Source organism: Mirounga leonina, unplaced genomic scaffold, assembly GCF_011800145.1.
Source record: "Mirounga leonina isolate KUSES-001 unplaced genomic scaffold, KU_Mleo_1.0 Mir_114, whole genome shotgun sequence".
Lineage (NCBI taxonomy): Eukaryota > Metazoa > Chordata > Mammalia > Carnivora > Phocidae > Mirounga > Mirounga leonina.
Genome location: NW_023270265.1, coordinates 47773973 through 47790983, shown reverse-complemented (window position 1 = coordinate 47790983; position 17011 = coordinate 47773973). Strand labels below are relative to the sequence as shown.

Genomic DNA, 17011 nt, shown 5'->3' with positions numbered 1-17011 from the left:
ACAGTGCTTCCTTTTCCCATCAAGAGGTAAAGTCCAGGTTACCAGGAATACACTTGGTCTGGGAATAATGCTGAGGTGAATGTGAGCTTCTGCTGAGATGCAGCTGCAACTGCCTGGGGGTTTTGCCCCTTTCTGGGGCTGGCGGCGCATCCGGAGGTCCGGATTACAGTGAATTTTAGTATTCTGATGGGGATTTGAAACTATCAATTTAAAAGATGTTGCTTTGAAATTGTTTTTTTTTTTCCTAAGTTTTGAACTTGATTTATATAAGCATTTATTTCTTAATGATATTTCAATTATAACCGAAGTGATAGAATTAATATTCTTTAGGGGCTAAGACTCCTTGAGAAAAAACTGTTAAACAGATTTTTAAAAACATTCCTGGGCTTACATAATTACTCTTAAATTCTTACCAGTCTCTTGGGTAACCTACGTGTGAGTATCCCATGGTAGTGCAAAGATTTTGTCGGAGCTATGATCCGGTGAGCCTTTGGTCTCAAAAATAAGATTACTTGCCTCCTTCCTTATTTTTTTAAAAGATTTTATTTATTTATCCGAGAGAGGGATCACAAGCAGGGGGAAGGAGTAGAGGGAGAAGCAGGCTCCCTGCTGAGCAGGGAGCCCGATGACGGACTCAATCCCAGGACCCTGGGATCATGACCTGACCTGAAGGAAGACGCTTAACCAACTGAGCCACCCAGGCACCCCTCCTTAATTTTTTTGGATAAAATGAGATTCTTAAAACATCTCATTTAGGCTAGTAAAAAGCAATGCCATGTTTGTAATCCAGCTAACAGGTGTAAGCACCTGAGTTAAATGAACTTGACCTGAAGCACCCTCCACAAGAGGCACTTGAGATTTCACCCGTGCACAGCCCTTCCTGTTATAGAGTAAAACGCCTTTCGGTTTTAACGACACCACATTCTTAAGGAAATAACATTAGATGAGGCATTCAGCCATTAACAGCAGTGCCATCCATCAGTAAATGCTTGTTCAGGGCTTACTCCACATCAGGCACTAGGGCCAGAAGAGCATGCAGGCCCTTTTCCACAACGCTACAATCTGGTGGTGAAAACAGATTTTTTTAATTAACAAAAGAAGCTCGAATTGTGATCATTGCTAGGAAGAGAAAAATGCAAAGGTCTGAAGGGGGGCACTACCTACTTTGGGTCTAAGGGAAGGAGTCAATGAGCAGGGGACGTTTAAGCTAAGACCAGAGGATATTGAGTCAGATCTGTCAGAACAGGAGGGGAAAAAGCTGGTGCAAAGATTCACCATCCTTAAAGGAGCTTGATACATTTAAGGGACTAAAAGACCCATACACTTGGGGCACCTGGGCGGCTCAGTCGGTTAAGCGTCTGCCTTCAGCTCAGCTCATGATCTCGGGGTCCTGGGATCGAGCCCCAAGTCGGGCTCTATGCTCAGCGGGGAGTCTGCCTCTCCCTCTCCCTCTGATCCTCCTCACCGCTTGTGCTCTCACTCTCTCAAATAAATAAAATCTTAAAAAAAAAAGACCCATACACTTGAAGCGTAATTATGTAAGATCACACACCTGATAAGTTTGAAGAGACAACTAGATCATTGTAAGAACTCTGGAGGGCTTTTGGCAGAGGAGTAACATGATGTAATACGTTATTTTGAAGAGGTCACTCTGGCTTCCAGGTGGAGCATAGACGAGGCAGGGGAGAGGGACTGCAGAAGTCAGTAGAGCCTCCAATCAGGGCTTAAGCAAGATGGTGGCTTGGAGTCCCAGTGATGACAGTAGGACGAGGAAGGTGCACATTCGGGGTGTCTTTTGAAGGTGGAGTAAACAGGCATGCGGGTGGGTGGGGTGGTGCAAGGGAGGGGGAGTGAAGAGAGGAGGGAAGGATGACTCTTTGATTTCCAGCTGGAATAACTGGGGAGATGATGTAATCCTATCAAAGATGGGAAAACTAGTAGAAAAACAGGTTTGGAGAAAGGCTTCAGCCCTTTAAGTGAATGCCTCACTCTCTTAGTCATTGGAATAACTTAGATGCCCATTTGCCTTTTTTTTTTTTTTTAATTTATTTATTTGACAGAGCAAGAGAGCACAAGCTGGGGGAACAGCAGAGGATGAGGGAGAAGCAGGCTCCCCGCCAAGCAGGGAGTCTGATGCGGGGCTCGATCCCAGGACCCTGGGATCATGACCTGAGCCGAAGGCAGACGCTTAACCAAGTGAGCCACCCAGGAGCCCCTTGGCATTTCTTTCTAAGGGCAGGTGTGTAGCAGTCAACTGCGGCCTGGCCTAACCTAGACCTAGATTTTTTATAGAGAGAGTAGGCAGCAATAGGGTTCTAAGTGGGAGCTGGAGGTTTATCTTGATGTTGCATTTGATAAACATACACAGTTTTTATACCCAGATTGTATGTTTGCTTAGGGTGATTTGGTGGGCTAAGAAAGATCATGAGAGAGAGGGTAAAGACCCCCAAAGCTACCGCTTGGCATTGTCATTCACTAAGAAATTAGGGAAGAGACAGTACTGTTGAACTTAAATATTTTCTAAAAACAAAACCAAAACAAAACAAAAGAATTTGATGTATATTTTCCATGTTATTTCATACATGGGTTAACTTTCCATAGTCTAGTTGGTTTATGAAGAAAATAATTAAAGACGTACATGTGTAAGCCGAGAGCCAAAACCACTCTGAACAGCCCAAGGTTGTGAACTTACTTAATTTGCCCTTTCTCTGAGGAGTCATTTCTTGGCTCATTGATTTATTATTATTCTGTAAAATAGTGGTAGCCCCTGTCCTCTGCCTATAGCCAGAGTATGATCCCACTGTGAGGTCTGAAGAGTTTATGTTTATTGGATTTTAATGACTCCATTAGTAAAGGTCATTCCTTTTTTTTTTTTTTTTAAAGATTTTATTTATTTATTTGAGAGAGAGAATGAGATAGAGCATGAGATAGGGGAGGGTCAGAGGGAGAAGCAGACTCCCCGCCGAGCAGGGAGCCCGATGCGGGACTCGATCCCCGGACTCCAGGATCATGACCTGAGCCGAAGGCAGTCGCTTAACCAACTGAGCCACCCAGGCGCCCAGTAAAGGTCATTCCTAAAAGTAATAGAAACCTAAGTGTGTGGAAACAGAATGGATAAGACTGATTCTAGCGGTTCTTTGGTGTTTTCCTTGGGTATATGTCTAATCCTTAAAGCAATTAAGAAGGATCCTTCCTTTCAATCAATTCACTGATGCTATGTGCAGCTACAGTTGTAAAATGTTCTTTGAAACCCGTCACTAACAAAAGGTACCGTGTAAACACCAGGCTTAAAATGTGTTAGATAATATTGGCATCACAATATATCATTAATATAATAACAGTAGTTATACATAATTATAATACTTCTTAATACCATATCTATAGTGCTCTCCAATATTTTTGAGAGAATGAAATAACGTAAATTTCAGGTAAAATCTGAATTTTGAAGGTTGGATATGAATTTTGAAGTTAAAAGGGACCTTAAACATCACAGTGAATGATTTAGTAAATATTTACCAAAAATGGTGCTTATTAGACTGTGAAAGAATTTCCTGGGGCACCTGGCTGGCTTAGTCAGTAGACCATGAGGCTTTTGATCTTGGGGTTGTGAGTTCGAGCCCCACATTGGACTTAGAGATTACTTAAAAATAAAATCTTAGGGGCGCCTGGGTGGCTCAGTCGTTAAGCGTTTTCGGCTCAGGTCGTGATCCCAGGGTCCTGGGATCGAACCCCACATTGGGCTCCCTGCTCCACAGGGAAGCCTGCTTCTCCCTCTCCTACTCCCCCTGCTTGTGTTCCCTCTCTCGCTATGTCTGTCTCTGTCAAAAAAATAAATAAAATCTTTAAAAATAAATAAATAAAAATAAAATCTTAAAAAAAAAAGGAATTTCCTAAGATAACTGGTGATTGTTTGGATTACCTGAAATTATATCGATAAAAGCATTTAAGAGTATGTGCAGAGGAATAAACGTACAGTTGTCCCCTAGGCATGGATTAATTAACAAAAATTTTCCACCTCAAAACCCAATGCAATGGGATATAAACATATAATTCATACACATAATACATTTTTTTTTTTAAGAGAGGGAGCGGGGAGGGGAGGAGCAGAGAGAGAGAATCTTAAGCAGACTCCATGCCCAGTGTGGAGCCCACTGTGGGGCTCGATCTCACAACCCTGAGATGATGAACTGAGCCAAAAATCAAGAGTTGGATGCTTAACTGACTGAGCCACCCTGATGCCCCATAATACATTTCCTACATAGTTTTATAAAGCCTTCATGATCTGGCTGTTGTTGACTTTTCCAGACCTCTCTACCCCCAAGTCTTCTTAGCTCCAACTTTACTAATCTTCCTACTCTGGGTCTCAAACCCACAGCTCTTCAGGTCTCAGGGCCTATGTACCAGGGGTTTCCTCTGCCTGGAACCCCTTTCCCTTATCTTTGCTGGGTAATTCTGCAGGCCTCCTATTACTTCCTCCGGAAGCCTTCCGTCCGTCTCCTCTCTCTCAGTCTCAGACCTGAGGGAGGTGTGGGTTGTACTTGGTCAAGTCTCTGTAGGGTTTTCCTGGGATGGCCTAAACTAACACTATCCTATTCATTGTGCCACCCCCATCTCTAGAGCAGTGTCTGGAACACAATATATACTATGAATGCGTGAGTGGATAAAGACAGTGAGCACTGAATTAGTTGAAATTTATACTTAACACATTTAAACAATAACAAATCTGAAGGAATAAAGTTGCTGTTTCTAAAAGATACATGTCACTTCATTCCTCCACTAACAGAGAACATGCACAGCCTGGCATCAGTTTGACACCAGACAAAAGTTTTTAGGATTGTCGTATGCTCAGTTTCTTTCAACGAGTTAGATAGAATGTAAAATCCGGAGAGTTATACATGCAAATGGCAGGATAGTGTATAAATTCAATTCAAGCAACTGTAACTCTCAACTTACATGTTTCATCAGCAAATGAGTTAAAAGAAAGTAAAAAAAACCTTTAAAGCCTTCTTGCCCCAAACTAACGACCTTTTAAAATGCCAGCATTTTCCCCAGAGAATGGATTTGATCTGAGTACTTCCATTTTTCAAATTGTCCAAGAAAAGCCGACTTGGGGGCGCCTGGGTGGCTCAGTCGTTAAGCGCCTGCCTTCGGCTCAGGTCATGATCCCAGGGTCCTGGGATCGAGTCCCACATCAGGCTCCCTGCTCGGCGGGAAGCCTGCTTCTCCCTCTCCCACTCCCCCTGCTTGTGTTTCTGCTCTCGCTGTCTCTCTCTCTGTCAAATAAATAAAATCTTAAAAAAAAAGAAAAGAAAAGAAAAGAAAAGAAAAGCCGACTTGGTTTTGAGAATCAAACTGCAACCTTCTATAAAAGTTTAAGTCTTCCAAGTCTCCATAGAAAACACTGTTCTCACTTTAAGAACGAAAGGAGCAACAAGACATTAGCTTGGAAAAGAAGGACAGGGTACTACAGCCCTAGAGAGGTTTGGGAGCCAGGGAACCCAGTTAAGTTAGAGCTCGTATTTGATCTTTAACTCAAGACTGCCCACGTTTTGCCAAACAATGTGGGAAACAGGAAAATGATTTTTTTTTTTTTTTTGGAGTGTCCTAGCTCGTACAACCTTTAGCAATGAATCAAATACGCGTGAACAAAGCTCAATTTTTTTTTCTCCTTTAAGTCACAGACTATGGAGTGGGGGCTGGACGGGCTCGCTCTCCTAAATGCAGCTCAACCGAACGCAAGACCCAGCCTCGTGGCTTGTTCAATCGCTGACGTTTTAGAAGCAGGACGGCTCTTTACAGTGAACGAACCAAACTAATTGACAACAATGAGAGTGACAGTAATAACACACGATTTGCTTGGGGTAAGTTCAGGAAAGAACACAGCGGGGGCGCGGCCCCCTCCTGTCCACACTCCCGAGCTCTCGCGTCCCTCCGGCTCCCAGCGGACTCCCTGGGCGCTCGTGACCCAACCGGACACACACGGCAGGTTGGGCCCCTCTCCTCCCCCCAGGAGAGAAAAGAGCGAGGGGGAGAACCGTGTTCCCGTGTCGTAAGCGTTTAAAGCCTGCGACCGCGCGCGGGGCGCCCACCCTCGTTCCCCGGAGGCCCCGGCCCGCCCGCCCCGGCCGCCTTACTCTGGGGCTCCATGCTCGGCTGCTCCCGGGCCCCCAAGGGCCGAGCCCGCGGCGCCGCCGCCGCCGCGCCTAACGCCTCTCGTCCGCGGCAGGCGTCGCTCGGGTTGCCTTGACAACCCGGAGGGCGGGGAGGCGGGGCCAGAAAGACGGCGAGAGGGAGGGACCAAAAGCCGCGAAGAAACGCGGGCGAGCGTGAGGGCCCGCGCGTCGCCGGGGGCGCCGAGCGAGGGCGGCGGCCCGGTCGTCCGCTGAAGACTCTGCCCCTGAGGCCCGGTTGGGCGGTCGCGCCCGCCCCGGCAGCCCTCGAGCCCCCCGGCGGGGCCTGTGCCCGGGCCTTCGGGGCGGGGGCCTGCAGGCGCCCCCCCCCGTCGCCCTCCCGCGGCGTCCGTCGGTCCGTCAGGCCGTGCGTCCGGCGAGCTCGGCCTGCCCGGTGGGGAAGGGCGGCCGGGGCCGGGCCTCCTTCCCCGGGCTCGGGAGCCGCCACTGCAGGTAAAGGCCGGCCGGCCGGGCGGCGGGAGGGGCGGGAGGGCGGCCGCGGCGCACCTGTTGCGGCCGCCGGGCTCGGCGCGCCCCCGCCGCCTCGGGGGCCCCGCTGTCCGCGCGTTGGCCCCGGACGACCGCGCCCCGACTCCCGAAACGGCCGGGGCGGAGGCCGCCTGCCCGCCACTGCCTCCCGGGTCCGCGTGCCAGCGGCAGGAGCGACCCTTTGCGCCCCAGCCCTCCGGCAGCACGAGCCCTCGGCAGCCGGGCGTCGGCCAGGCCCGCGGAGGGTGGTCACTCCTGCCGCCTTTACGGCAAGCATACAACCAATGCGAGCCTCTCCGTCGGCGGCGGCATCCTGGAACCCAGGAGAATTGCGTTGCCCGCGTTGCACGGTCATGCCGAGTATCGCGTTTTTTTCAGGCAGTGGGCCTGGGTTGGACCTTTCCGGTTGGACTGGGGGTTGTTTCGCGTGCTTGTTTTGTTTATTTCCATCCTCCCGGTTTTCGGTGGAGCTGTGGAGTCAGCACACATATTTTGTACCAAAACTTTGTGGGGCTGTTAAACGAATGCAACCTCATCCCACGCAATAGTATCCTAGTAACTGGCTTTTGAGATACAGGTGCCGGTTGTGCTTTAAGGAAGCTTTGAGGATCACAAGAGGTTGTGCCTGGTAGGTTGTAAAAAGGCACACCACCGGGAGCGTCCTAGATGAACAAAAACGAGCCTTAAGGAGGAAAGAAAAATGGAGGAGCAGAAGGAAGGAGCAGGCGGGTGGACACTGCGTGATTGATTTAGTGCTCATGTCTGGAGATTATGGCCCCTCTATCTGTTCCTCCCGCTGCTCTAGACAGCACTTGAGGGAAATGAAGAGAAGAGCCCTTTTGGGGTCATGTAAGCGATTACTCATTCTTTGCCACTAGAGAGATTTCCACTCCATGGATGACAAGGACACTGAGGAAAATTACTTTCCTCTCAGAAAGAGAATCGTTCAGAGGTTAATTGAACTTGAGAAGCATATATTCTGTGATGGAAACGGACATTTATTATGTTCCACTCAACTGGGCTTCCCCTCTCAGACTGTCCAGAGCCTTTTTCAGATTAATTGTCAAAGCAAGAAGGTTTATGTGTGGATATTGACAAGCAGTGTGATATATCCTGAACCCGCAATTCATAAGCTAAAATATTGAAGTAATAAATTCAGGTTGGGAAGTAAACGCTTCATGGCACCTTAATTACCTGTTCCTGAAACTTAGAGACAGGGGATGCATTTTTAGACAGCATCTAAGATCAACAGCACTTCTCTAGAACAGTGTTTTCAAACTCTAGTTTTCGTATCATTAGCAAAATCGTGAATTTGTCTTTTCATCCGAGAAACATAGTGTGCATTAGTAATACTATAAAGTGACAAGTTAGTGATAAAAACCTGGTCTTTATTAACACATAAAAGAGGTAGGGTTTTATTTTCTCAAACAGTAAAGGATTCAGCATTTGTATTTAAAAAGAACAACAAAACAATATTGTCGATCACCACACTGGAATAACAAGGACTCAAGAATTTGGTTGCTGCATGCATATTTTAAAGTTGGAAAAGTGGAGGTATATGTTGGTACTTCAAACTTAGCAGTGTAGAAGAATGATTTTATCAGTAGCCGTGAACTTGACATTGAGGAAGTCTTGCATTGAAATATTTCAGGTAATAGGTAACTGGCAACTGTGAAAAGCAACATTTGATTTTCGGGGATAGTGAGTTTATGGAAGAAATGACTGGTTGAGGCGAAGTGGGGAAGGGAAAGGTACTAAAATGTTTAAGGACAACATTCAGTTTCTCTTTCTCCCTCCAGCAGCTGGTACAGGGTACTTGCACTTGTCTGTTGAGTGAGAAGAGCGTTAGAGAAAGTGCTTTAGATAAAGGGATATGCTTTCTTTTTTTTTTTTTTTTTAAGATTTTATTTATTTTTATTTGAGAGAGAGTGAGAAACAGCATGAGAGCTGAGAGGGTCAGAGGGAGAAGCAGGCTCCCCGCTGAGCCAGGAGCCCAATGTGGGACTTGATCCCAGGACTCCAGGATCATGACCTGAGCTGAATGAAGGCAGTCGCTTAACCAACTAAGCCACCCAGGCGCCCCAAAGGGATATGCTTTCTTATTGGAGGAGCTATCCTGAGGTCAGGAAGTTGCTAATGGGATAGGGGTTGAGATGAATGGCAAACGCATTGGTTGCTCCTTTTGGGGATTTCCTACCGTGTGTGTGTGGTTTTTTTTTTTCTTCTTTTCATTGGCATGTTCAGGATGTCACTGATGGTCAGGTAAAAAACAATAAAGTCCTGATTTTTAAAAAAAATCTCCAAGCTCATCAAATTAGATAGAATAATTACATTATTTACTTTGCTGGTGCTTAACTAAAGTAGTAAACCAAAGCACTATCACCAGGGAATAAGGTAGCAATGGAGGGACAGGCATAGCCTTTCTTTTTCTTACTTAAATCTCTTAGCCACATCAGAATTCAGAGTAAAAATAATTGTGGTAGAAAGTTAATGTTATTTAATGCAAGTAGGATGATTTAAAAAAAAAAAAAAAAAAAAAAAGGAAAGACCAGCAAATGACTGTGTTGTTTCCTAGCCTTACTGTCCTACTGACAGGGTGTTTATGGAAGTCAGAGGAAGTTTTTGTTTTTGTTTCCTGGATTTTTGTTTGCTTTTTGTTTTGCCAGAGTGAGGGTACTTTTTTCTCTCTTTCTCCACTACTTTCTGAAACTTACAAGGAGTTGAGTCAAGGTAGAAAACGAATTTCCGTTTTTGCCTCATTTCCTCTTTGTCCTCCAGATCTGTGATGGTCTGCGCTCAAAATTGTTGGACTCCAGGAATGCTCTTTCAGCGTTTTACTCATTCTTAGTATAATTGGGCTGCAGGACTGCTGCTGCCCCCGCATCTGGAAAGTCTTCCAGGATTAGGTTAATGCCCACAAAATGCACCTCTCTCTACTGGGGCCACTACCCAGTTTGGCACCTGGCCCTGTACTCTACTTTCTTGCAGTTTTCTCCCACTTTATGTGCATGGGTCTGTGCCTCTGATTAGATTAAATATTTTAGGAACTAAGTCCAGTGCTCCTTTTAGCTCATAGTGGGTTTTCAGTGTATACCTGATAATTTAAATAGGATAATAATAGAGGACAGGCTTTTAGTCAGGGATGATCGCATTAATTTCTAGCTATGCCACTTTGGAAAGTCAGGAGCTATTCCTCATTGGTAACTGGGAATAACAAGATCTGCAATGATTGTCTAACAGTTGAGTTGTGAAAATCAAAATCAGTGAAATGTGATTATAGATAGGAGTGAAAATATCTTGCATATTGTAAAGTAAATGTAGGTGGTTGTTATTGCAGGCATACAGCAAACGTATATTGAGCATCCATAATGTGTCAGGTACTTCTTGGGGGTTGCTCTTCATAAGGGAATAGGAAATGACCAGATGGATTGTGTGTGAGGGCTTCCCGGGCAAAGGCACAGAGGCACGAGAGAACAACTCTAAGAAGGAGTCCATTGTGGCTGGAGCAGAGGGAACTTAATAGAAGAGCATAGAAGGAAGTGAAGCTGGGAGGCAGATACGCATTAAATCAGAAAGAACCAAAGGAGTGAGATTTGTATCTTGAAGGTAATGAGAAGGATTTGGGTCAGTGACGTGATCGGTTCTCCATTTGAAAGGGGTCGCTGGCAGCCTGTGAATGACGGATTGGTGGAGAGCCAAAACTGGAGGCAGAAAAACCAAGCTGGAGATTTTGTAGTAATTCCATGAAGAAATGATAAAATAAGTGTGGTGGTTGGGAGGGCGGGGAACCAGGGGGTAGGGGCCTCTGAGAGGGTCCAAGTGGCAGGTCTTGGTGGTGTAGGGGGTGAAGAAGAGGGAAAAGCCAAGGATGACCGCCCAGGTGTTGGGGAATTGTTCTGTTATCGAAATCCAGAACACAAGAGAAGGAAAGAAGTCTTTTTCTTTTTAGGGAGTGTGAGAAATGCATCCATGATGAGTTCAGTTCATTTGAAATGCCTGTCATCTAAATTGAGATTTCCCTTAAGTAGGAGTCAGACATGTGGGTCAGGAACTAAAGAAAGAAGCCTGAGTCTTTCAGAAATTGAAGTTAAAATGTGAATGGTTTTCTCCAGGGAGATTATGTGGAATGAGAAGAGAGTCAAGGCTAGGACCGTGGGGTGCACAGCTATTTGACATGAGGAGGTGGGTGTGGTGGAAGAACCCAAGGAGACTGAGGAGGACTGGCCAAAAAGGTCAGCTCAAAATCTGGAAAGATGAATGAAGCAGAATCCCTGCTCTTGAGGGGCTCGTGCATTGGCATTCCCTGAAATTACATTTTCTTCCACTTGCCATAGAATGCACAACATACTTTATCAATCTGTTATTGTTTTATTAAAGTTACTGCAAAATGACTACCTGTGACTTTCTTAACAAGAAAGAAAATATCCTGATATTTGTGGTTTTTCACCATCTCCATTTGGAACAATAATTCAAGTAAAATGTAGCTTCGGGAGTTATGATGATGCCTCATACAAATGCTTTCTTTACAAAAAAGTGGGCGAAAAGTTCACTTTATAAATGTTGGAGGTAAAATAACTATATTATCTTCCTAGGAAGACTGACAATAACCTTTTCTTTGAATTTCAGCTTTTGCTGGATCTCAGCAATTTGCCAAGGTAATATTTTAGCAAACTTTTTTAACTTTGCTCTTACTCAAATACTAGTTTTTAGAATATTCTTCAGCAAAACAGAACAAAACAGTATTGAAGAGCACTGAATGGCCCAGTCATTCGAAAGTCTAATAAAACCCTTGATTTACAAATGTATATGTGAGGAGTGATAGGTTATTATGATATGTAAGTATTGATTGAGCTTGGGAGATCTTCCTGTATATAAGTCTACAAAAATTTAAATTACCAGTGGAATGTAGGATTCTTAAATTAATTGTGCAAGATTGGTTATTCCAGCTGTATTTGGTATGAACCGATATTGAGTTAAAAGTGAATAATTTTTTTAATTTGAGTGTTTTGAAAAAGCCAACTGATGCAATTTGCTTACTTAAAATCAAAAGTCCACTTGTTAAAAGGCTGGAGATAAGATTTTTTTTTTAAATAAATGCTGAACTTTCATCTTGTTCAAGAAAGATTTTAAGTAGATACTAGAAACCAAATAGGATGTGCTTTGGGGAGCTCTGAGCCAATTAAAAGCAAACTACGGGGTAACCTTCTCAAAGTCCTAGTAATGATAAGCCCATTGTTTCAGTTAGAGTATCACATGCCTGGGAGATAAAGTTTACCTATTAAATATTTGGCTGTAAGGCCACGTGGGTGATTACAGCCATGTTTTTCAGAAATCCTCAAATGTCTTTCTTTTCATACGAGAGCTACACTTGTTCTGTTTTGTGGTATTTCTTCCAGACCACCCCTGCCTGACATGTCCCATAGCATCAAGGATTCCTTCAGCCCACGGTGTTTCATCGTGAGCCCGTGTTCTTTGATGCCAGGAAGTGGCCTGGCACAGAGTGGTTAGGCATACACTGTACGCTTAACTGGGGTTAAGCTGAGATCAGGCTGCTTGACTTCAAGCACCTGCTCTCCCACAGATGAGCTGTTAGGAGCTGGATAAATTAACTAAACCTCCGAAGGCTTAAATTTCCTCATTTGAAAAGTGGAAATAATAAAGTAAACCCTCACGGGGTCTTTAAGAGTTTAAATGCAATAATCCACACAAAGTGTTTAAGTACGTAGAGCATCTGGCACCCAATAAGCACACTCTGTAAAGGCTAATTGGTGGAATTGTCATCATTACCATTATTGTTATCAGTTCACCTTTAGCAGCAGCAGAGAACCATGCTTCTCCCAGCATGATGTGCATACCAGTTCCCGTCCACAGACTGTTACTGGTTGGCAGCGGGACAAGGAGCTTGTGCCAGAACGTGGACTGTGGCACTAATCCTACTGCTGCCTTGAGCTGACATTTTTAGTAGCAAGACGTCTTCAGTGAAGGAAGCAGTGAGTTGATTTACATTCAGTGCAAGCTCTTTATGTTGCCACAAATAAGCATTTTGAATGGAATTGGCATGGAATGTTGGATCAGTGATCCTGTTCTCTAAAAAATAATAGCCCTTTATCCTGCAGACAGTTATTATTCACTTGTAATGCCTCATTAACCTTCTCTGTTCTAAACATTATAATTATGGGCTACAGGGATATTGTTTATTAGTTGAGCAAATATTTATTGATCACATGGTCTGTGCAGAACCCTATATCTTATTCTGTAGAAGTTGTAGAGATGGCTCAGAAACGGATCTTGACTCTAAGACGTGTGTGGGGAACCTAGAGCAAGAGGACAAAGTGAAAATCTGAATAAATGTGTTGCGTACATGTAGCGAGTGTTTGCATTAGTCCTGTAGTGTGGTTCCAAAGGCTCCACGTAGACAGATGTCTCCTTTTGCTAAGCTGTTCCCATAAATGGCCAGAATTAATACTTTTTACTTTTCAGGACATACACTATCATAAGAGAGATCAGACTTCACTTTATGGAGGGTCGTGTTTCTCCTAGGAGGTTGAAAAATCTTAATAGGGAATAAGTGAGTTTGGGGACACAAATGACAAAAGTACAACTTTTTAAGATTAGTATTTACAGAAGACTCATCCTTAGGTTTGGTTTTGTTTTTTTGTTTTGTTTTTAGATTACTAATTCTGTTGGAACCTGTATATAAATATTTAATAATAAATAATTTACTGCTGTGCAGAATATAAGGAGACCTTAAATAGATACGAAAATATTTATAAAGTTTCAATACAAATTAGCACTGATTCTTCAAGAAAAAATTCATTGGCCACATAGTGTCAACACAGATTTGGGAGTCCTATAAAAAGAATAATTTTTTTTAAAAGGCAAGATATGTGTGTGTGTGCTTCCTTTTCCCCCAGAACCCTTTCCCTAAAGAGTGGAGATGAAAAGGGATTGGCTCTGAATTAGATCATAGAACAGGCAATTTTCATAGACCTATCAGAAAATGATTTAAAATGCTGAAGAAATGTTAGTTTTTATAAATCTTAAGAATTTTTGTACATGAAAATGATCTTTTGCTGGGCTTAGTAAGCCAGCTCATAAATAACCCCACTATGTGCTTCATCCTGCCATTTGCCTTAAGATGTTACCAGCTCTCCTGGAACTTTTTTCACTAATGACTTTAAGAACATTATAATTCTTAGTATTAAAAAGTACTACAACAGGGGCGCCTGGGTGGCTCAGTCGTTAAGCATCTGCCTTCGGCTCAGGTTGTGATCCCGGGGTTCTGGGATCGAGCCCCGCATCGGGCTCCCTGCTCGGCGGAAAGCCTGCTTCTCCTTCTCCCACTCCCCCTGCTTGTGTTCCCTCTCTCGCTGTGGTTCTCTGTCAAATAAATAGAATCTTAAAAAAAAAAAAAAAAAAAAGTACTACAACATATCAAATCTAAGAGGAGAATTGTAAAAAGAAGCAAAAGAGTAAAACAATTTTGATCAAGAAATGACTGGGTAAGTTAGACCCATGGCATTTAAAATAAAACAGTTTCTTTAGCATACCTTTGGTGATCTGGTGCTGTCTGCTCTGTGAGCTCATCTGTACCAGAACCTTTCTCTCTCCTTTTATGTACCAGCCACACATCACATCTTCCTTCTTCTAGTTTCTTGACCATGAGAGTAAGTCCGCATGTCGCAGACGATCTCCGTCCCCACCCCTGCTCTGCCTCACCGGATAGTAAGCTCCGTGAGGACAGGACCCAGACCCGGCTGTTCTCTTTGTGACACAGGCCTGTTCGCAAGGTGGACACTTAGTGGGCGCTCAGGTCCTGGCTGAGTAAGTAAATGGAAGACCAGAAGTGTAGGCATGGAAGATGAGAAAACCTGAGGATAGAGAAAACCTATTAGATCATGAATAATATCTATCATAAAACAGACAGATGTTAGTCTTAAAAGTGAAAAATCCCTAAAGAACAGGAAGTGATTCAGTCATTAGCTCCTCAGCCTCTAATTGCTAATTAAGCACCCACGATATTTGGGCTCAGACTGTGGCAATTACCAAAGAGGGTATCGCTCCAGTAACAGTCTAAGCAGAGAGACCAAAAACACAGGGAAAGGATAATAGGTAGTACAGATAGTTGGGCAGTTGCCTGGTATGTAAGGACGTTGCTTTGTCCATATCGGTTATGGAAGGTCGGAGGCCTGGGGCAAGCGTGGTCCGCGCCTCTGACAGATCTCAGTGCGGCCCTGGTGGTTTCTGCACCATGACTCTTCTGAAAGAAGAAAACGGCCTTAATATTGAAAAAAGCGTGAACTGTGGTTTGGGTGTCTGATTCAAGGACAAACCAAGAACCTATACAAATATTTCAGTTTTGGAATCTGGGAATTCCCCCAGTTCAGGCCAGAGCCTTTAGGAATAGCAGGAGTCTGTCCTATCGTTAATGAAAGGGGACACAAAGTCACAGAAGTCCCGAAGGCGTAGTGACAGTAGGCCATCACCGGCATCTCGGCATGAAGTGAAGGACTAGGAGAAGGGGAGGAACTGAACCCTGAGGAGTTTGAAAGGACGTCGTCACTGACGCAATGTTAGGCAAACCTGGAAAAGTTGAGTAAAAATATCTCTGAAGTGCCAACATCATTCACTCAACAAATACTTACTGAATGCTTCGTATGTGCCAGGCTCTGTGGTAGACAGCAGTGAGCAAAAGGGAAACAAATCCCTGCCTCATGGTGCTCGCCTTCTGGTGGAGGACACCAACCAGAAGCAAGATCAAGAGGTAAAATATATACTTTGTTGGCCTGTGGTGAGTGTCAAGGGGAAAGACCAAAGCAGGAAAAGGGGGTAGGAAGCGGGTCTGGGCTGTGGGGCATGTGGGTCAAAGCGTAGACAGGGTGGCCAGTAAGCCCTCACCGTGCTGACATTTGATAAAAACCGTTACGAGGAGAGGGAGCTAGCCCTTGGGACACCTGAGGCAAGGACATTTCAGACAGAGGAGCAGGCTCGAAGTCCCGAGGCCAGCCTGAGCCAGTGTCTGTGGCACATCCAGGGGGCCACGTGGCTAGAAGTGTGAGGAGCGAGGGAGTGGTTGGCAATGAGGCCAGAGCCGTTGCCCGGTCCAGAGCCTCCAAGCTTATTGATCCTGTTAAGTGTTTGGGGTTTTCCTTGGAGTAAGATGAGGTGGGAAGCCAGTAGAGACTTGCGAACAGAGGAAACATGAGCTGACTTTAACAGGGTCACTGCAACTGGGTTGAGAAGGGCAAAGAGTGAAACCAGGAGGCCAGTCAGGAGGCTGCCACAGTGATCTCGGGGAACAGCTGCTCCCAGTGGTGCTCCACGTATTTTGAAAGTAGAACTGACATGATCAGGTTGTTTTCTGTTGCTCCTGCAACAAATCACTGCAAAGCGAGTGGTTAGTTATTCTCTTACAGTTTTGTAGGGTAGAAGTCCATCAAGGTTCTCGCTGGGTTAAGATCGAGGGGTCGGCAGGGCTGTGTTCCTTTCTGGAGACTAGGAGAGAACCCATTTCCTTGTCTTTTCAGCTTTTAGAGGCCACCCACATCATTCCTTGGCTCATGGCCCTCCCTCCATCTTCAAAGCCAACAACACTGCAGCCCTCTGACTATAACTGGGAAAGGTTGTCTGATTTCAGGGCTCTCAAGATTAGATTGGACTCACCAGGATAGTCTCCCTAGCTGGAGGGCTTTAACTGGGTGACGTCCTCAGTCCCTTTTGGCCTTCAGAGTACTCATTCCCGGGTTCTGGGGATGAGGACATGCACATCTCTGTAGGCTGTTATTCTGCCTAGTACATCCATTTGAAGGATCAGATGTGGAATTTGAGATCAAGAGAAATCAAGAATAATTTCAAATTTTTTGGTCTGAGCAATTGAAAGGAAGTCATTGACTTGGGAGGACCAGGTTTGTGGCTTTGGGGTAATATCAGGAGCTCAGTTTAGGGCATTCTAAGTTTGAAATGCCTGTTATATATCCAAGTTGGACGTGATGAGTCGGTAGTAGAACACATGAGACTGAAGTTTAGGGTGAGGATTGACAGCACACACAAGTGGGAGTCTTCATATGGGAGGCATCAAAGCTGTGAGGCCGCAGGAGGCCACACAGGCCCCATCGGATCTCCGCAAAGTCCTCACGTTGTACGTTTGAGAACTTGATAGGTGTGAAGAATGTATTGTTGGTAAATTGAACATGGAGAAAAATGCAGAAGAGGAACAGCGAACAGCGAACAGCGAAACCTAATCCAGAGTTTCTCAGGACAAATTTCACAATCTTGTCTTACTTAATCCCTTGCAAACTTTACCTTTTCTGTGAACAGTGTTTCTAGAATTAACTGCACCAGAACCAAGGATC

General features: G+C 44.7%; 2 protein-coding genes across 3 annotated transcripts in view; one reads left to right on the top strand and one right to left on the bottom strand.

The window, feature by feature from the left end:
* Window positions 1–7014, bottom strand: part of FANK1 (fibronectin type III and ankyrin repeat domains 1) — a 99754-nt gene extending 92740 nt beyond the window's left edge. The window contains exon 1 of the mRNA XM_034987405.1: window positions 6135–7014. Within this exon, the coding sequence (XP_034843296.1) occupies window positions 6135–7014 (880 nt within the window). The remainder of the gene's footprint in view (window positions 1–6134) is intronic.
* Window positions 6341–17011, top strand: part of DHX32 (DEAH-box helicase 32 (putative)) — a 50767-nt gene continuing 40096 nt past the window's right edge. Inside the window, exon 1 of one of the 2 annotated variants that reach the window (XM_034985929.1) lies at window positions 6341–6623. The gene's annotated coding sequence lies outside the window, so the exon portion shown is untranslated. The remainder of the gene's footprint in view (window positions 6624–17011) is intronic. The other variant, XM_034985930.1, reaches the window with a different exon arrangement.